The sequence below is a fragment of the Thalassophryne amazonica genome, chromosome 17, assembly GCF_902500255.1.
Source record: "Thalassophryne amazonica chromosome 17, fThaAma1.1, whole genome shotgun sequence".
NCBI lineage: Eukaryota > Metazoa > Chordata > Actinopteri > Batrachoidiformes > Batrachoididae > Thalassophryne > Thalassophryne amazonica.
In genome coordinates, this window is record NC_047119.1 from 76,607,064 (window position 1) to 76,629,003 (window position 21,940).

The 21,940-nt window shown below is 45.2% G+C and overlaps 1 protein-coding gene across 1 annotated transcript in view; it reads right to left on the reverse strand.

The window, feature by feature from the left end:
- xpo7 (exportin 7) overlaps window positions 1–21,940 on the reverse strand; it is a 227,008-nt gene that overhangs the window by 67,345 nt on the left and 137,723 nt on the right. The window contains 1 exon segment of the mRNA XM_034191850.1: window positions 19,417–19,523. Within this exon segment, the coding sequence (XP_034047741.1) occupies window positions 19,417–19,523 (107 nt within the window).

Here is a 21,940-nt window from a genome sequence, read left to right on the forward strand (position 1 = left end):
ATGATGGGCACTAATCAACATGATGAAGTCCCCTTTAATCGCTATAGAAACTCCATGTGGGAAGGACTGAGAAGAAAGTACCCTGAGGTCTTGGATCCCTCTAAATTGGATGATGAGGAATGGACACCTGAAGAGTGCCCAAAGAAGTTCCTGCACCGATTCCAGAAGAGATGGGCGGAGGAAACAGGAAATGCATGGAACCATTCTCCAGCAACTGAAATCCTGTTTAAAATAACTGTAAAAAAGGCTCTACCAGATGAGGTTCAGAAAGCCCTAGATGGAGTCGTGGGACTATCAAAAATGAATCGGGCTTTATACTCTGAGCATATTTGTCACCATCTTGAAATCTACAAGAAAGAAAAACAAAAAGAAGAAGATGCAGCAAAATCCCTGACGAAAAAATTGGTGCAGATGCAGTTGGGAGAGCTAACCAAAGTCAAGAAAGAAAAAACAAAGACCCAGGCACCAATGATGACCCCTGTTCCTTCTGAGCCGGCAAGCACGGGCCTTACGGCAAACACTGCTGCCACCATACAGGCACCTGTGGTAACAGCCACACAGAGCCCCCAAGGAGCAGCAGGAAGCACTCCTACAGGAGAAGTCTCGGCACCAGTGGAGCATCACTATCACTACCATAGCACTGGCACACCCGGAAATGGACCCACCTACAGTCATGGGTGGAGAGGAGAGTCACGGAACTTTCAAGGTCAAAGAGGAGGGTGGCGAAGAGGATCTCGCCAACCTTCATTTGGAAGCAGATTCCAGAACTCAGCTCCCAGGAACAGTCAAGCGGGACCGCCTATGGGACCAACAACCCCAATAGGGGATCAACCCTCTAATGAGTGTTGGAGCTGTGGACAACCTGGACATCGAATGAGAAATTGTCCGGCCCGACCTTGGGTTGGACCCTCTGCCTATTGGCAATAGGGGGGCCTAGAGAAGACAGAGGGGGAAACGGTGGCATTGGCTATTTCGATGATACCTAAGGAAGAGCCAACCGTCACCGTTAATATACAAAACAGAGATTTCCCTTTCATGGTGGATACAGGGGCAACATACTCTTGCATAGGGAAAATGGGCGCTCATCTCCCCCTCTCTGGGTCTGTAATTAAGACCATCGGCTTCTCTGGGAAAACTCAAATAATACCTTTTACACGCCTACTTCCTGTAACGATTGCAGGAAAAACAATTGAAGCACCCCTGTTATACTCACAAAATACACCTGTGAATTTGCTGGGAAGAGACATTTTATGTAAGCTACAAACCCAGATAGTGTGTACCCATCAAGGACTGCAAATACACTTTCCTGACGAAGCACTTGCCAACATTATGGTGCTTATGGACATGGAAAACAAGGTCCGACCTGTGCAACCCATGGTATACTGGCTGAAGTTACAACCAGAAAATTCAAATCTTCAACTGGAATGGGAAAAATGGAAGCCCTGGGCAGAACAACACTATGAAGCAGTATATACACCTAGTTTACCTTTACATGTCACCCTGATGTTCGATGCCAAACAAGAACAAACTGACTATGCATGCTGCTGGGATGCATTGATGAATCAACGGCTGTTTCACATAACCACCACAGAAATTTATTTAGGCCCCCAAGGGGCCGCAGCTTCTGTCAAGCTAACTTCAGCTGAACAACAATGGTATCAAGTGCCGAATGCCATGCCTCATGTGACCCTTTTAGTCTCAGAAAAGTACGAATCCCATGACCTAGGTCCAATGGTAAAGACAGCCTCAGAAGTTGAAGAATGGCAAAACATGGAAAGTCCACAAGTACATCTGTCAAAAGACCAGCTGTTTATACGAATTAATTTAAAAGTAAATGATGAGGCTATAGCTCAAAAAGTGGAGCTCAATCCTAGACCAGAGGGACAAATGGTGTTATCGACCCAACAAGAGAAATTGTTAGAGCAAATACCACCAGTGGTGTGGTCCAAAAGCAAAACAGATGTAGGACTAGTAAAAACAGCCTTACCAGTAAAAATAAAAGTAAAACCGGGAGCAAAACTGCCTCACCAAAGGCAGTATCCATTAAAACCTCAGGCTACTGAAGGCATAAAACCAGTAATTAAGGGACTAATGGCAGCTGGAGTTTTAATAAAAACTGCAAGCCCATGCAATACTCCTATCTACCCTATCCCTAAAAACAATACCAAAAGGTATCGGCTGGTACATGATCTGCGTCCTATCAATGCAATAATAGAAATGGATGCACCTATAGTACCTGATCCACATACTATACTATCAAGCATCCCTGCTGGAGCAAAATGGTACACGGTAATCGATCTGTGTTCAGCCTATTTCAGTGTGCCTGTGCACCCAGACTCACAACATTTGTTTGCATTCACATTTCTGGGACAACAGCTAACGTATACACGGCTACCTCAGGGACTGAACCTGTCCCCAGCCATCTTTAACAAAGTCCTGGCTGAAGATTTACAACACCTTGACATACCCAGTACATTGGTGCAATATATGGATGATCTCCTTATTGCATCAGAGACTCAAGAACAGTGTGAAAAAGATTCATTAATTGTATTGCATGCATTGGCAGATGGAGGTCATAAAGTAAGTAAGGACAAATTGCAGTTCTGCAAACAACAAGTAGAATACTTGGGAAGACAGTTGTGTGGGACCACGCGATGTATAGCCCCAAGCCAAGTGGAGGCTATAATCAAGGCTCCCAAACCCCAAACAGTGGGACAGATGCTTTCATTCCTTGGGATGGCAGGGTACAGTCGGCCGTGGATTTGTGATTATGCTATAAAAACTGCACCTTTGCGTGCCATGATTAGAGCAGTGGGGCAAACAAGCAATGCAGCTCTCCTTGTCTGGACAGATGAGGCAACGAGAGCTTTTGAGGCCCTAAAAACAGACATGCAATCTGCTCCCGCGTTAGGTAACCCAGATTATGGGAAACCTTTCCATTTGTATGTTACTGAAAAAGCTGGATATGCTTGTGCTGTACTAATGCAGGAAACAAATGAAGGAAAACAACCATTGGCCTATTATAGTACAAAGCTTGACAACATTGAAACAGGATTGCCACCATGCTATCAGGGTCTAGCAGCAGCTGCCTTTGCATTTCAAAAAGCATCATCCATAATCATGGGACATGCAGTAACGTTGTACACGTCGCATCAGTTACATGCCCTGCTAACCAGTCAACGTTTTGTCTTAACACAAGCTAGACGCACTGGATATGAAGTTGTGTTGTCCGCCCCAGAAATAACAATACAACGTTGTCACATGGTGAATCCCGCCACCAAATTGACCACACCGTTAGATGGTACTCCACATAACTGTGTGGCAGAGACAGAGAAATTTTTGAGAGCCAGAGAACATTTGTATAATCACGCCATAGATGCAGATCTAACCCTGTTCGTGGATGGCTCATGCTTTCGGGATGCCGCGGGATTGCATGCAGGTATGGGGATTGTTAAACTAAACACGGATGGCGAGACCTTTGAATTACTGGAGTCCCAAGGAATTGATCAGCCTTGTTCAGCCCAACTGGCAGAAATCAAAGCCTTAACTATGTCTTGCCAGATAGCTAAAGATCAACGTGTTAATATCTACACAGACTCAGCCTACGCTTATGGCGTATGTCATGTACATGCAAACATTTGGAAACAAAGGGGATTCCTGAGAGCAGATGGCACCCCTGTCACTCATGGAGAAGCGATTTCCCAACTGTTACAAGCTCTCCAATTACCGTCTGAGGTAGCCATCATTAAATGTGCAGGTCATCAAAAGAATAATAACATCATAGCTCAAGGTAACAACCTAGCAGATGACGCAGCTCGCAAAGGAGCACAAGGAGAAAATATGTTTCCCCTGCTAACCATCCAAGATTGTGCCCCACTGGTTTCACTTGATGCACTGATAGTGGCTCAAAGTAGGGCCAGTGGAGAAGAAAAACGAATGTGGGTTAAACGAGGCGCTATTGAGACACGCAGTCAGGGGCCAGCGGACAAGCTGTGGCGCAGTAGTCATGGACATTTTGTGTTACCCACCAATTTATTACGACATGCAATCATTTGGGCCCACGGACCCGATCATTGTTCGCGAGTCCAAATTATGAACAAACTAAAAGCTGTCTGGTGGTCACCATATATGGCAGCTACAGTGGACCGTTTGTTGAATGAGTGTGAGGTATGTGCACAGTACAATGTCCGGAAATCATTCACAGCCCCTTTAGCCCACATTCCGGTCCCTGATGGGCCATTCAGACATCTTATGATGGATTTCATAGACATGGGAGCTGAAAATCGCGTTAAACGAATGAGATATGTTTTGGTAGTGATATGCAGATTCAGCCGATGGATTGAGGCAGTAGCCTCTGCAAATCAAGACCATAAAAGGGTAGCCAAATTCTTGTGCCGAGATGTCTTTCCAAGATTTGGCATTCCAGATACTATCTCATCTGACAACGGTAGGGCTTTTGTAGCCAAGGTTACACAAGAAACATTCAAACAATTGGGTATCAAACAGAAGTTTGGGTGTGTTTATCACCCTCAATCAAATGGGGCGGTGGAACGGGCTAATGGCATTTTAAAGAACAAACTAGCAAAAATCATAGCAGACAGCAATGGCAAACTAACCTGGCTGGATGCGTTGCAGCTTGCTTTATTGTCAATGCGCTCACAAACTAACCGACTAACCCATTTGACACCATTTGAAGCTCTTACAGGTCGGCCGATGCCTATTCCATACCTGAGAGGACCCTACGAAGGACCATCGCTGGAGCAGCTACAAGATGAATGGCATAATTATCTGAGACAGTTAACCCAAATACACAAAACTATCTTTTTGCAGGTCAAAGGTGCTACAGAAGACAGAGAAGCAGAGATTCCACTCGAAAATCAGAGCATCCAGCCTGGTGATCTGGTTTATGTCAAGGTGTTCAAAAAGAAGTGGGACAGGCCCCGCCGAGAAGGTCCTTTTAAAGTCATTCTTGCCTCACGTACAGCAGTCAAAGTAGACGGTAAGGACACTTGGTTTCATTTAAACCACTGCTGTAGGGTTGGTGGCCCAGTGCCCCTGCGGCCTCGGCAAGCTCGTCTTGGCAGAGCCGCCGGGCCAAGGGGGGAAGCAAGAGAAGCCAGAGACCCTACAGCAGCACCGAGGGAAGGCCACGCCTCCCTGCAGCCAGGCGAACACCGGCCAAGGCGCTCACAGAGACTGATTGAACAAAGACGACGCACAGCTTCAGAGAGTAGTGGATCCCTGCCAGATAGAGCAGCGACAGACTCAGATGCAGACTCAGAAACAACTGGAGACGCAGGCCAACAGACAGACAGAAATACAGACCGACAGATAGACAGGCCACAGGAGACATCAGACTCGGACAGCAACTTAGTAGATTTACCGACAGAAGAACCACAGGAAGTACAACCCAGACAAAGCACAGATACACCACACATCCCTAGTGACAGCTCATCTAGTGACGGCTCACTCAGTAGCACATCTAGTAGCACATCTCAACAGTCATCAGAGCAATGATTAAGGAATTATTCAAGGGATTGACAATACTACTGGTGGTCAGTATGGGAGAAAATAGACATCCAAAACATACAGCGGACTGTGCCGTGGCCATGGCCGCAATAGCAGCTAAACAAGGCATTCTAAACACAGGAAAAACATATAATTTGGTATACATTAAATCAAAAGCCTACAAGAACATAGGAATACAGGGAAAGCTGGGGGATTACATATTAGGCGAAGCCATTAGCATCAAATGTGAAGAGGAGGGAACACTCAACATAGAGGTAATTTGTGATAAAGGAGGATGCAGGGAAACCAAGCAAGACGTAACTGTTACAGTACATGAAGCCACAAAATGGGTAAAAATCAAACCAAGGAAAAAGAGGACAATTAGAAGCCTAGAAACAAGCAGTCACTTAGGGAGATGGAATCCCAGTACAGACCTAGCCCATACACAAGGGTTGAAGACAAATCTATTTTACCAATGGTTGAAATTTTCGGCTAGGCAGATCAGTGAAAAGCCTTGCATAGCCTGTCACCGGAAAGGTGTGATACCTCAGGCTAAACCCCTACCTGATATCAACAACTGTTATAGGAGTCCCCAACATAACTCAGACCAAGCAGAATGCTATACACAATGTGTTATGAAAATGGCAGTAGGTGATGAAAAATATGCTGCCGACAGTAAACTTTGTCCAGTGCCTCTAAGTACAGAAGGAACCGTTCCACCTATGATTAAAATAGAGAAAGGGATGATACACCCATTCTGTATAGCTAAAGGCTTAGTAGCACAATACATAAGCGATTGGCAGGTAGGGACGACCCAGTCAAAACACCACATACAGTGTATGCAAAAGCAGCAAGAATACAAACCGGCCAAAACAGCATGGAACATTACCGTCTGTCACACCCTGCCAGCAGCAGGCATACAGTGTGAACAAATAGTACCGGCCACAGGGGGGTCTGTAATTGGACTGAATCTCACCCATGCTTCATGGGTATCTACTCCAAATTTAGCTAAGGGAACGGCACCCTTAGCTGACATCTTTTGGATATGCGGACAAAGAAGGAAGCTCCTGTCATCGCTGTCCCCTAATTGGAAAGGCCTTTGTGCTCCTGTGATGCTCACAGGAGCTATAACAGTAATTGAAATGCCAAATTCAATACAACCCATGCCACAGAAACTTCGTAAGAAAAGAGGAATAATGACGTTTAAAACAGACTACAACATCACAGTAAGAAACGGGATACCAGAAGGGATACCCCGACAATTAGAAGCCATAGACAGTAGCAGAGTTAAAGCAGATGAAGACGCGGATAAATGGGGATGGGCATTGGCGCTGTTCGGGGTTACTCCAAAAATCCATTCTAGGTTCCAGGAGGTGCAGTGGATTAATTACTTGTGGTATAATCAGCAAAGATACCTGAACTGGACATTGGCAGCAGTAGGAGCCTTAACCGAACAACTGCACGCCACCTCGCTAATGACAATGCAAAATAGATTAGCTATCGAGATGATGATGGCTGATGAACAAGGAGTTTGTATTATGATCAAAGCCACCGAATGTTGCACAGCTATTCCCATGCGTACAGGGGAAGACGGAAATTTGACAGAGCTCTTAATCACACTTGAGGAGATGCAACAGGAACTGTTAAGTAACTCCATAGGAGGGAGAAATGAAACTGACGATTCTGGATACATTGTAGGGAATGGAATGAATATTGGCCCACTGTTTTCACTGTTTGGGACTCTGAGGAGAGGGTGGATATCATGGAAAGACTGGTTATACCAGATAGGTGTAATCTTGGCACTAACAGGGGTGGCGGTCTTGCTGGTAATATGTTGTGGTATTCCCTTGATAAAATTTCTGGTCAATAAATTGATTTCATCCACAGTAGGACAGCTCCCACTGTTAGCCATCCGAGCCCTGGAAGAAAGCACAAACGAAACAGACAGAGAACCAGAATATATGGAAATGGATGAAATACCAATTATCCTCCCCGACAGCCCCCAGCTCCCTAATATTGTGGCGTACACCCCAGATAGGGAGGACTGGGATGGACCGTGCTTGGTGATATTGTAGACGAGGAAGAAGACATGCACGCACATTTACATTCACACACATGCACCCACAAAAATGAGGGATAGGATAGACAATATCTGAAAGAATGACATGGAGCTGTAATAATGAACGTATATGTATATTACTAGGACACAGGAGTATGGCTGAGAGACCAGACTCCCCTGATCAGGGACCTATGCCTGATCTGCCTCTATCAAGTCTGATTGGACTCTCAGAACTGTTTGGAGAAGAGGATATACAGGAGGGATGGTCGAGACATGATTGGTCGCCACAGCCGCCATCCATCCAGCAGCTAAACCAGTTGGCAACAGAAGGATCTTCATCGTTCCAGCACCTGGCGATGACGGCTTCACAGAATCTGCCTGCAGCAAGAGTCGGCCCAAGGACTCCACCATCACCTGAAGGACCCTTTGGACTCAGGAACACACCCCTTCCGCAGATGCCATGGAGACAGTCACATGTGTCAGTGGCAACGATACCCTCCAGGGGAGGCAGCCAAGGTCGGCCATATGCAGCAACTGCCCGAGTGCATCCTAGACCCAATTCACTGCTAGGACCTGTCCCCAGCTTTCCACCCCCAAGGCAGGAGAGATATTCTGATCAGCCCAGTACCTCTGGAGGAGGATCAGCAGGGGTGGACCTTAGTCAAACTCACCCACCAGGACAGAGGGGAGCTTTGTACAGGCTACTAAATGCCCAGAGTGTCCCAACCACTTGCCTGTGCGACATCAACAATACTCCCCCCACACACGAAATGCCTTCCCCCTTGTACTTCCTGTCCCCTGGACTGCACAACCTTAATCTGGTCATGGTCACCCCACTGGACATGGCAATCTTGGTTCGAGAGCTTCGTCTTCCACAAGAGTCTGTTCCAAAAACCTTGGAGCAGCTCCTGCCCCTCACAAATCACATTTCCCATGAGCTATTTGAGGAAATCATGCCACAACTGAGTCAGACAGCTGCATACCTGTTAAGGATACACTGTGACAATGCCAACATCTCTTGTGCTCAGGAGGGCCTCCATACTCAACTGTGTGGTCTTCAGTCTAGTATGGACATGCTAGCCAGCATGATGGAGCATATGGAAAGGGAGCAGCTAGGACTGGCCACCACCACCCTGAATGTGGGCAAGAATTCTCTGGGGGCCCTGTACAACCTGGCCAAGCAGCACAAGGAGCTGGAAAGATCCATCAGAGAACTGCACGACTGTCTGAAAGCCAGAATTCCTGATCCTTCCCCCACTACCCCTGAAAGGCCAACCTCCCCATGTTCCCCAACTTCTCCCAAAACTTCAGATGCTGAGTAAATGCTGAGGAGCGCGGACTGACGTAATGGCACTGAACACGGACTATGATCTTGGTTCTTGAGTTTGAATTGCGGACTGGTTTCAGAAATCTGAGTGTAAATAAAAACAAAGAAGGATATATGTTAGTAACGAAGGTTGGGTAAATGTCTGTCCTTACCATCATCTGCGTAACACAGATAAAGCTAAATGCATACACATAGATATCACATTGCAAAGTTATAAAAAGGGGACCCTTACACGGCGTGTTTGTAGATTTAGTAGTAAAGATGCACCATAGGGACCCCTTTTTCTTAAATTATAGCATGCCTCAAGAGACATGCATCGCCTAAATTTGGCGTCTGGCCAAAAAGGGCATTAGAAAACAAGCTGAAAAAGAAGAAAAACAAAGTGGAAAATGTTGAGAAATGGCCTATAATGAAAACCATTATATGATTGACTAAGGCAAATGACTTAAGGACGGACATGAAGGGAAACCATTTATTGTGTTTTATCATTTAACTAGACATAGCTGCGCTAACCTTAGAATAGTTTCTTGATTGGTCGACTAAATAGTGGTAACGTAGGCGTTATTTGATGCATTTAAGTAATAAATGTGTGACTCTTTAACAAAATAATATGTAGAACCAAGTATAATGGGTTGGAGCCTCTGGTTGAGTGAGACAATAGATGCCAGAAGATGATTGGTTGCACTGATGTCAATGTAAAGCCTTTACTTTGCCATGATTAAGAGGTTGCTGTAACTTGTTTTATGTGGCCATTTTAAGTGCCTTGAATTACACCAAAACTCAATGCTTGAATGTCACCTTGCGTTGATATAATCCGGCTAATTGCTCACCTTGTGCCTTAGTATGTAGGTTCACCTGCACTTCAATATATTTACCGTGTGAAGTATCACTGATATTCATATCCGCACCAGAGTTATCAGTAAGTCGAGTGATGTGTTTTTCTTTTTTATTATTGCAATGCACAAATGAAGATGTCTTGTCAGTAAACAACCCAAGAGTATAGTTGAAGTAATGGGACTCTTTTGAGTCCCAGAGGAGGGACTGTAGAAGAATTTTTAGGTCCATATTTGAACTGTGATGAACTATCAAGTGTCCTGATCCGAACTGTATGTCCTCTGGTTGAACTAGCAGGTGTTCAACCCAAAAAAAGGGCTCTATTAGTCATTCAGTCTGTCAGGGGCTTTCCAAGGCCTTTTAGGTGCTTTCCCGCAGGCCACGTGCAGGGGCCTCAGGCCAGCTGCACGTGTGGCTGAGGCCACGTGCGGGGGGGGGGCCTCAGGCCAGCTGCACCTGTGGCTGAAGGTCTTTTAAAAAAATCAGTTGTAAATCCTTCACGTTTTAATGGGAGCGTTTGTCACATTGAAATAATGGCCTAACACCTGCTTAGGGTTCACTAGAGGACGCTTCCAATAGAAAACCATGTCTTGGGAATGAAATAAATAAAAAAGTTGAAGGAGGAGCGATGCCCGCGGGTCTCCAATAAATAGACGAGCGCGGTTGTCATATTCAGTCTCTCTAGAGGACTCAGTTTGTCTAAGCTCTGTGTCGAAGGCTTAAATAAACTTAAAAACTCTGTGCATTTATCTTGCTTAAGGCTGAATTATTCTAAAGTGTTGTGTCCTTTTCTAGCATATCACTTGCAATTAGTTTGTGTTATCTAAAAGACGACATCCTGAGAAGACTAAAGACGAGCCACGACAATGGCATTAGAGAACATAAAGAAGGAATCATATCCTTAAACCTAGTTACAGTGCTTTCTGAAAGACTTCTAGTGTAATGAAACTTATTCCCCACTGCTGGGTAGTCCATCAGAGTAAATGTAAATGTTATTAAGAAATGATCAGACAAAAGAGAGTTCTCAGGGAATACTGTTAAGTCTTCTATTTCCATACCATAAGTCAGAACAAGATCTAACATATGATTAAAGTGGTGGGTGGACTCATTTACATTTTGAGCAAAGCCAATTGAGTCTAATAATAGATTAAATGCAGTGTTGAGGCTGTCATTCTCAGCATCTGTGTGGATGTTAAAATCGCCCACTATAATTATCTTATCTGAGCTAAGCACTAAGTCAGACAAAAGGTCTGAAAATTCACAGAGAAACTCACAGTAACGACCAGGTGGACGATAGATAATAACAAATAAAACTGGTTTTTGGGACTTCCAATTTGGATGGACAAGACTAAGAGTCAAGCTTTCAAATGAATTAAAGCTCTGTCTGGGTTTTTGATTAATTAATAAGCTGGAATGGAAGATTGCTGCTAATCCTCCGCCTCGGCCCGTGCTACGAGCGTTCTGGCAGTTAGTGTGACTCGGGGGTGTTGACTCATTTAAACTAACATATTCATCCTGCTGTAACCAGGTTTCTGTAAGGCAGAATAAATCAATATGTTGATCAATTATTATATCATTTACTAACAGGGACTTAGAAGAGAGAGACCTAATGTTTAATAGACCACATTTAACTGTTTTAGTCTGTGGTGCAGTTGAAGGTGCTATATTATTTTTTCTTTTTGAATTTTTATGCTTAAATAGATTTTTGCTGGTTATTGGTGGTCTGGGAGCAGGCACCGTCTCTACGGGGATGGGGTAATGAGGGGATGGCAGGGGGAGAGAAGCTGCAGAGAGGTGTGTAAGACTACAACTCTGCTTCCTGGTCCCAACCCTGGATAGTCACGGTTTGGAGGATTTAAGAAAATTGCCCAGATTTCTAGAAATGAGAGCTGCTCCATCCAAAGTGGGATGGATGCCGTCTCTCCTAACAAGACCAGGTTTTCCCCAGAAGCTTTGCCAATTATCTATGAAGCCCACCTCATTTTTTGGACACCACTCAGACAGCCAGCAATTCAAGGAGAACATGCGGCTAAACATGTCACTCCCGGTCCGATTGGGGAGGGGCCCAGAGAAAACTACAGAGTCTGACATTGTTTTTGCAAAGTTACACACCGATTCAATGTTAATTTTAGTGACCTCCGATTGGCGTAACCGGGTGTCATTACTGCCGACGTGAATTACAATCTTACAGCAGTTTCAAATTTCCTTCAATGTCGCCTGCTCTGGCCCCCAGAAGACAATTGACTATGGTTGCTGGTGTCGCTAACTTCACATTTCTCAAAACAGAGTCGCCAATAACCAGAGTTTGATCCTCGGCGGGTGTGTCGTCGAGTGGGGAAAAATGGTTAGAAATGTGAACGGGTTGGCGGTGTACACGGGGCTTCTGTTTAGAACTACGCTTCCTCCTCACAGTCACCCAGTCGGCCTGCTTTCCCGGCTGCTCGGGATCTGCCAGAGGGAAACTAACGGCGGCTAAGCTACCTTGGTCCGCACCGACTACAGGGGCCTGGCTAGCTGTAGAATTTTCCACGGTGCGGAGCCGAGTCTCCAATTCGCCCAGCCTGGCCTCCAAAGCTACGAATAAGCTACACTTATTACAAGTACCATTACTGCTAAAGGAGGCCGAGGAATAACTAAACATTTCACACCCAGAGCAGAAAAGTGCGGGAGAGACAGGAGAAGCCGCCATGCTAAACCGGCTAAGAGCTAGTAGCTGCGCTAAGCTAGCAGATTCCTAAAAACACACAAAGTGAATAATGTGTAAATAATTTAGAGGTGATTCAGCAGAGGGAGTGATTTAGTTAAGGCATGTGAAGATTACACTGTGAAACAAATCGTTATCTAGGTAACTAGATCAATCTAACTGCGCAGATTAAACAGCTAACAGATACAGCAAAACACCGCTGTGCTCTGGAACAGGAAGTGATACAATACCGCAGTGAGAGCCAACCACCAGTAGAGGCCACAGAGACAGCACTCACTATAGTGGTGAATGATCTTCTGCTTGCAATGGATTTGGATACCACTACGGATCTGGTGCTGTTCAATCTCAGTGCTGTGTTTGATACAGTGGATCATCGCATTCTACTCTATAGGCTGGAGACTCATTTTGGGATTGCTGGGAATGCCTTTGCATGGTTGACATCATACCTGACCAGTCATTGTCACTGTGTTTTGTACAGTAATACTACCTCTAACCTTAGTGACATGAAATTTGGGGTTCCACAGGGGTCTGTCTTAGGCCCCTTGCTTTTCTCCCTTTATACAGCACTGCTTGGGCACATATTGCGGCGTTTTGGGATTACCATTCACTGCTATGCTGGTGATACACAGTTATACATGCTGGTAATCTGAAGATTGCTTTGCATTAATGAAAAGCTGGATGTCTAGCAACTTCCTACTTTTAAACTCTGATAAGACTGAAGTGATGGTTCTTGGTTCAGTGAGACATCGACATCAATTTGACCAGCTAACGCTTAGCCTAGGCTCATGTGTCATACGTCACAATGACAAAGTGAGGAACCTTGGGATGATGATGTCCATGTTGTTCTTTGACCTCGACATTAGACATATTACGAGGACTGTTTTCTTCCACCTGCAAACAACAGCTAAGATTTGTCCAATCCTGTCTATGGCTGATAATGAGACCCTGATTCATGGTAAATGGATTGCATTTATAATACGCTTTTCCATATACATCAGATGCTCAAAGCACTTTACACACTAATGCTTCACATTCACCCCGATGTGAGGGTGCTGCCATACAAGGTACTCACTACACACCGGGAGCAACTAGGGGATTAAGGACCTTGCCCAAGGGCCCTTTGTGATTTTCCGGTCAGGCTGGGATTTGAACTGAGGATCCTCTGGTCTCAAGCCCAGCGCTTAACCACTAGACCATCACTGATATGGATTTGCTTCTTCTAGATTGGACGACTGCAACGTTCTATTGTCTGGTTTACTGCAGTCCAGCATTAGGGCTCTACAACTGGTTCAAAATGCTGCTGCCAGACTTTTGACATGAAGCAGAAAGTTCAACCACATTACACCCATTTTGGCATCTCTTCACTGGCTTCCTGTCCCTGTGAGATCAGATTTTAAGGTTCTGCTATTAACTTATTAAATTGTTCACGGACTGGCACCTTCCTATCTAACTAACCTAATTAAACCCTACGTACCGGCCCGGGCTCTGTGTTCTCAGGGTGCAGGACTACTTTGTGTTCCTAGGGTGAATAAGAAGTCTGCGGGTCACAGAGCTTTCTCTTATCGTGCCCCTGTTCTGTGGAATGATCTCCCTGCATCAATAAAACAGTCAGATTCTGTAGAGACTTTCAAGTCCAGACTTAATATGCACTTATTTTCCCTTTCATATGGCTAGCATACTGGCATAGTACACTCAACAAAAATATAAATGCAACACTTTTGGTTTTGCTCCCATTTTGTATGAGATGAACTCAAAGATCTAAAACTTTTTCCACATACACAATATCACCATTTCCCTCAAATATTGTTCACAAACCAGTCTAAATCTGTGATAATGAACACTTCTCCTTTGCTGAGATAATCCATCCCACCTCACAGGTGTGCCATATCAAGATGCTGATTAGACACCATGATTAGTGCACAGGTGTGCCTTAGACTGCCCACAATAAAAGACCACTCTGAAAGGTGCAGTTTTATCACACAGCACAATGCCACAGATGTCGCAAGATTTGAGGGAGCGTGCAATTGGCATGCTGACAGCAGGAATGTCAACCAGAGCTGTTGCTCGTGTATTGAATGTTCATTTCTCTACCATAAGCCGTCTCCAAAGGCGTTTCAGAGAATTTGGCAGTACATCCAACCAGCCTCACAACCGCAGACCACGTGTAACCACACCAGCCCAGGACCTCCACATCCAGCATGTTCACCTCCAAGATCGTCTGAGACCAGCCACTCGGACAGCTGCTGAAACAATCGGTTTGCATAACCAAAGAATTTCTGTACAAACTGCCAGAAACCGTCTCAGGGAAGCTCATCTGCATGCTCGTCGTCCTCATCCGGGTCTCGACCTGACTCCAGTTCGTCGTCGTAACCGACTTGAGTGGGCAAATGCTCACATTCGCTGGCGATTGGCACGTTGGAGAGGTGTTCTCTTCACGGATGATGCGAAGGAGATGTGTTGCACTGCATGAGGCAAATGGTGGTCCCACCAGATACTGACTGGTATCCCCCCCAATAAAACAAAACTGCACCTTTCAGAGTGGCCTTTTATTGTGGACAGTCTAAGGCACACCTGTGCACTAATCATGGTGTCTAATCAGCATCTTGATATGGCACACCTGTGAGGTGGGATGGATTATCTCAGCAAAGGAGAAGTGCTCACTATCACAGATTTAGACTGGTTTGTGAACAGTATTTGAGGGAAATGGTGATATTGTGTATGTGGAAAAAGTTTTAGATCTTTGAGTTCATCTCATACAAAATGGGAGCAAAATCAAAAGTGTTGCGTTTATATTTTTGTTGAGTATGTTTCTATGCTTTTTACTCTTTTAAATGAATTTTATTAGTAAACGGAGCATGGCACGACCTCAACTTTATCTAAATTCTGGGTCTTTAAGTGAAGCTTAGGGCTAGTGGCCGGCGATCACCTTGGTATTTCTTCTGTTTTTCTTGTTTAATGCTGACAAATTATACTGTATTTGTTGTCTTTCTGATGCTTGATTCTGTTTTTTCTCTCTGTTTGAGGTGCGGCTCCATCCAGAGATGGGAGTTGGTGTTTTCTTCTTCAGGTCTCCTGTCCTGTGCACCACCATGGACTCTCAAAAATGTCCTGTATATTCATATTTTCTAGTGTGTCAGTAGTATGGCCCAAGCAGAGGGTCGCCCCTTTGAGTCTGGTGTGCTTGAAGTTTCTTCCTCAAATCACAGAGGAAGTTTTCCTTATCACTGTCACCTGTTCTTACTCTGGGGGTTGGTAAGGTTAGACCTTACTTGTGTGAAGCGCCTTGAGGCAACTTCGTTGTGATTTGGTGCTATATCCTCCTGACTACCAGGAAGGTAGTCAGGACTCTGGACATTTTGCTGTGTGGACTGGTAGTTATTTTAACAATTCAATTCAATCTATTTGCTTTATATCCTCCTGACTATCTTCCTGGTAGTCAGGAGGTAGTCCACACAGCAAAATGTCCAGAGTTACTTGCCAAGATATCTACCAGTCCAGAAGTCCAGATTTCCACAGTTAAAACTCCAGGGTTACTCATTACAATAACTACTGGTCCACACAGCAAAAGGTCCAGAGTCCCCCTTTAAAATAACAACCGGTGCACACAGTGCGAAACATAGCATGAGAACACTTTATAAAGAACATTTTCATCAATTCAATCAATCAATCAATCAATTTTTTTTTTATATAGCGCCAAATCACAACAAACAGTTGCCCCAAGGCGCTTTATATTGTAAGGCAAGGCCATACAATAATTATGTAAAACCCCAACGGTCAAAACGACCCCCTGTGAGCAAGCACTTGGCTACAGTGGGAAGGAAAAACTCCCTTTTAACAGGAACAAACCTCCAGCAGAACCAGGCTCAGGGAGGGGCAGTCTTCTGCTGGGACTGGTTGGGGCTGAGGGAGAGAACCAGGAAAAAGACATGCTGTGGAGGGGAGCAGAGATCGATCACTAATGATTAAATGCAGAGTGGTGCACACAGAGCAAAAAGAGAAAGAAACAGTGCATCATGGGAACCCCCCAGCAGTCTACGTCTATAGCAGCATAACTAAGGGATGGTTCAGGGTCACCTGATCCAGCCCTAACTATAAGCTTTAGCAAAAAGGAAAGTTTTAAGCCTAATCTTAAAAGTAGAGAGGGTGTCTGTCTCCCTGATCTGAATTGGGAGCTGGTTCCACAGGAGAGGAGCCTGAAAGCTGAAGGCTCTGCCTCCCATTCTACTCTTACAAACCCTAGGAACTACAAGTAAGCCTGCAGTCTGAGAGCGAAGCGCTCTATTGGGTGATATGGTACTACGAGGTCCCTAAGATAAGATGGGACCTGATTATTCAAAACCTTATAAGTAAGAAGAAGAATTTTAAATTCTATTCTAGAATTAACAGGAAGCCAATGAAGAGAGGCCAATATGCGTGAGATATGCTCTCTCCTTCTAGTCCCCGTTAGTACTCTAGCTGCAGCATTTTGAATTAACTGAAGGCTTTTTAGGGAACTTTAGGACAACCTGATAATAATGAATTACAATAGTCCAGCCTAGAGGAAATAAATGCATGAATTAGTTTTTCAGCATCACTCTGAGACAAGACCTTTCTAATTTTAGAGATATTGCGTAAATGCAAAAAAGCAGTCCTACATATTTGTTTAATATGCGCTTTGATTTGAATGACATATCCTGATCAAAAATGACTCCAAGATTTCTCACAGTATTACTAGAGGTCAGGGTAATGCCATCCAGAGTAAGGATCTGGTTAGACACCATGTTTCTAAGATTTGTGGGGCCAAGTACAATAACTTCAGTTTTATCTGAGTTTAAAAGCAGGAAATTAGAGGTCATCCATGTCTTTATGTCTGTAAGACAATCCTGCAGTTTAGCTAATTGGTGTGTGTCCTGTGGCTTCATGGATAGATAAATGAATGAATATAATCCAGCGAGCCGTTGCCTCAGTGCTGAGTCCTCTGGGAACTGGACAAGAACACTTGCCTGTCACAGAAAAAGAGAACCCAGAATGGTTCTGTATTGTGTGTGGTATCAATGGATACCCTGATTGCAGCACTCGACAAGCTGAATGAGGAACCAGTGAGACTGGGTTTGCATTTGTCGTGAATTCAGACTAAGATCCAGGCTTTCAGTAACTTCCTGGACTCAGCCATCAGAAGTGTATCTGTATGAGATGAAAGGGTTAGCTGAATGTGTCGAGACATTCACTGAACTCAGCAGCGACGTTCATGTCTCTGGGTCCTTGGCCCTGGAGATGCAGACATGCCTCGGAGCATCTTTATGGAGTAATGAGGTCCCTGGAAAGAGGGGGTTTGGTGATGCTGATATCTTTGCAGGACAATGAAGGTCCAAGTCTTCGGTGTTTGTCAGGTCTGCCTGTATGGTTGTGAGATGCCAAGGTGACGACTGGATGTCTTCTGGATGTCTCCTCAGAGGATCTTTAAGATGAGGAGGATCGTTTGGGTCATTCCATGTTAATTCAACGAATATAAGCCTACTAACCGTGGAAACCTTGGGGAACCCCCCTGGAAGATCTATGTGCAAGCATTCTGGAGTGTGCCATGAATCATATGAATGCAGTGTGTGCACAATTAAAATTAAATGGTCATTTCAGCACTAGAAATACATTCGTGAGTGCACAAATTAGCCATAATTGGATGCTTAAATTAACCAGGAAGACGTTTCATAAAGAAGGTCATATTTATAACATATAAAGTAGATATCAATACTTTCAAAATAGAATCAGTTTGAAGAGATTTATTTACTGCCCACATGAGCTTTTCTTCTAATAAAATTTGACCACAAAATGCTTTTGTCAGATTTCAGAGTTTCTCCCACAATAACTGTTTACCACAGATATGCCAAATTTACATATTTCATAGCCAGTATAGCTGGCATTAAGGAGCCAAGAAATGGAGTGTAATGGTATGCTTCAGTGTTTCAAACATGGATGCTGGCAATAGTCAGTGTAATATTTTCATAGTTTGAGCATATATAAACTTCACAGTTTAGTGTCAATGTCTGTTATTTGACTATATTCCAAGTCTGGGTGTCCATGACAATGGCCACAGAAAATTTCAGGCCTCTAAGTCCAATATTTGCTGAGATATTCTACCTTGAACATGGCTCCAGAAATGACAGCCATAATTTTTGCCTAAAAACGGCAGACCCCATGCACACTAAATTGGCCATATCTCAGAAACTACTTGGCCTACAGGCCTCAAACTTCAGATTTGTTGTTCTGAATAGTCTGGGAATATTTGATTACAATTTGAAGAAAATCTGAGACAAAGTGCGTGAGGCCCTCGTTGAATTGACATGGAATGACCCATTTGCATTGCGAGGGAGCATCATCTTCAATATTTTGGTCATGTGGTGTGATTCTCTGTGCATGATCCAACACGTAGGTGTCTGAGTGTTGAGGACCCCAGTGGCAGGAGAAGGAGAAGGACATGCCCACGTATCACCCGGCTGCTGCAAATAAATGGTTCTTTTTGATAAGTGGGGTTTGGATTGGTTGTCTGCCTGAGTGGTTGCCATTCAGGACTCAAGGCTGTACCATGTGTTGTGGATATGGGAATATGCGGTACCAGTGCATGCTCCCAGCTTAACATGTTCATTGATAGATGACCTGAAAGGTCGAGCAATGGGTGAAGACCAGAGGTTCAAACCAGAGACTCACTTGGGAAAGTAAGTTACACCCCTCTCCTAAAAATGATGAAAACCTCAAAGTGCTAAGATTTATTATTATTACTATTACAAAATCTCAGAAAATCCTGAGAGTCAAACTGAAAATTGTTACATCTGATCGATATTTGAATCATAAAGCTGCTGACTGCTCACATTCATAAATAACCCCAGATGTCCATCCACATTTTTGATAATGACATTCAAACATGCAGATTATAATGATGGTGGTGTGTGTGGCTCCGCCCACCACAGGGGCTAAAAGCCTTTTTATTGGCTGTTGGAGTTTGTTGATCACCTTGGCCTCTTGTTCGTTGAAGGTGTTCGTACTCAACATTTGAGCGACGGCTTCAAACGCCGCTGTCAAAGGCAGCATGAACTGCTCAAACTGGTCCTCATCCTCACCTGCAAACAAACAAACAACCTCATTTTCATTCAGGACATAATGAACCTCACAGGTACAAAGTTTGACACCTGGTCAAGAAGCCAAGACTGCTCAGGACGAGAAGAAGCTTTTTTTTAAACCAATTATTTGTGGAAACAGGAAAAGACTCACAGAGATTAAAATTCTCTTCTCCAGGAGTAAAAAAAAAAAAAAAAAAAAAAAAAAAAAAAAAAAAAAAAAAAAAAAATCTCTTCTCAGGGTGTAAGAGTGTCACTGAGAGAAAAAAAAAAATCTCCTCACTCACTCACTCATTTTCAATTGCTTTTCCGGATTTGGGTCGCGGGGGCAACAGCAGGGGACCCCAGACTTCCCTTTCCTGGGCCACACTGACCACCTCTGACTGGGGGATCCCGAGGCGTTCCCAGGCCAGTGTGGAGATATAATCTCTCCACCTCATCCTGGGTCTCCTCCCAGACAGACGTGCCTAGAACAGGAGGCATCCTTACCAGATGCCCAAACCACCTCAGCTGGCTCCTTTCAATGCGAAGGAGCAGCGACTCTACTCTGAGCTCCCCATGGACGACAGAACTTCTCACACTATCTCTAAGGGAGACACCAGCCACCCTCCTGAGGTTTTCAGCCGCTTGTACCCGCAATGTAGTTCTTTCTGTCACGACCCAACACTCATGACCATAGGTGAGAGTAGGAGTGAAGATTGACCAGTAGATCAAGAGCTTTGCCTTTTTGGGTCAGCTCCCTTTTCATCACAACAGTGCCATAGAATGAATGCAATACAGCCCCTGCTGCACCGACTCTACGGGACAATCTCATGCTCCATTGTCCTCTCACTCGTGAACAAGACCCCAAGGTACTTGAACTCCTTCACTTGGAGCAAGGCCGTATTCCCTACCCGGAGTAGGCAATCCATCAGTTTCCTGCTGATCCTCATTCCAGCTGCTTCACACTCAGCTGCGAACCGATCCAGTGAGTGTTGGAGGTCATCGGCCGATGAAGTCAACAGGACCACATCATCTGCAAAAAACAGTGATGAGACCCTGAGCCTACCAAACTGGAAACCCTCCTCCCCCCGACTATGCCTCGACATCCTGTCCATGAATATCACAAACAGGATTGGTGACAAGGCGCAGCCCTGGCGGAGGCCAACCTCCACCGGAAACGAGTCCGACTTACTGCCGAGCACCCGAACACAGCCCTTGCTTTGTGAGTACAGAGATTGGATGGCCCTGAGAAGGGACCCCCTCACTTCATACTCCCGCAGCACCTCCCACAGTATCTCCTGGGGTATCTTATCATACGCCTTCTCCAAGTCCACCAAACACATCTAGAATGGGTGGGCATACTCCCAGGCACCCTCCAGGATCCTTGTGAGAGTAAAGACCTGGTCAGTTGTTCCACGAGCAGGATAGAACCCGCATTGTTCCCCTTCAATCAGAGGTTTGACTATCGGCCGAACCCTCCTTTCCGGCACCCTGGAGAAGACTATACTAGGAAGGCTGAGTAGTGTGATGCCCCTGTAGTTGGCACAGACTCTATGGTCCCCCTTTTTAAATATGGAGACCAGCACCCCAGTTTGCCACTCCTTAGGCACTGTCCCAGACCACAACGCAATGTTGAAGAGATGTCTCATCTAAGACAATCCCTCCACACCCAGAGCCATCAGTATTTCTGGACGGATCTCATCAACCCCCGGGGCCTTGCCACTGCGGAGTTGTTTGACTACCTCAGTGACTTCCACCAGGGAAATTGATGAAAATCCTCCATGAGCTTCCAGCTCTGCCCCTACTATAGAGGACGGTCTGATGCAGGAGTTCCTCAAAGTGTTCCTTCCAGCGCCAGATTACATCCTCAGTTGAGGTCAACAGAGTCCCATCCTTACTGTAGACAGCTTGGATGGATCCCCGTTTTCCCCTCCTGAGGTGTCTCACGGTCCGCCATAAGCACCTTGGTGCCAACCGAAAGTCCTTCTCCATGGTTGCTCCGAACTCCTCCCACACCCGCTGCTTTGCCTCCCCCACGGCAGAGGCTGCTGCCCTTCGGGCCTGTCGGTACCTTGTAACTGCCTCTGGAGTCCTCTGAGATAACATATCCTGGAAGACTCCTTCTTCAGTCAGACGGCTTCCCTGATCACCGATGTCCACCACGGTGTTCGAGGGTTGCCACCCTTTGAGGCACCTAAGACCTTCAGGCCACAGCTCCCTGCTGCAGCTTCACCAATGGAAGCTTTGAACATTGCTCATTCTGGTTCAATGCCTCCAACCTCCACAGGGATGCTAGAGAAGGTCTGCAGGAGGTGTGAGTTGAAGATCTGTCGGACAGTGGGCCCCTACAGACGTTCCCAGTTCACCCGCACTATCCGTTTGGGCTTACCAGGTTTGTCAAAAGTCGCCCCCCACCCTCTGATCCAACTCACCACCAG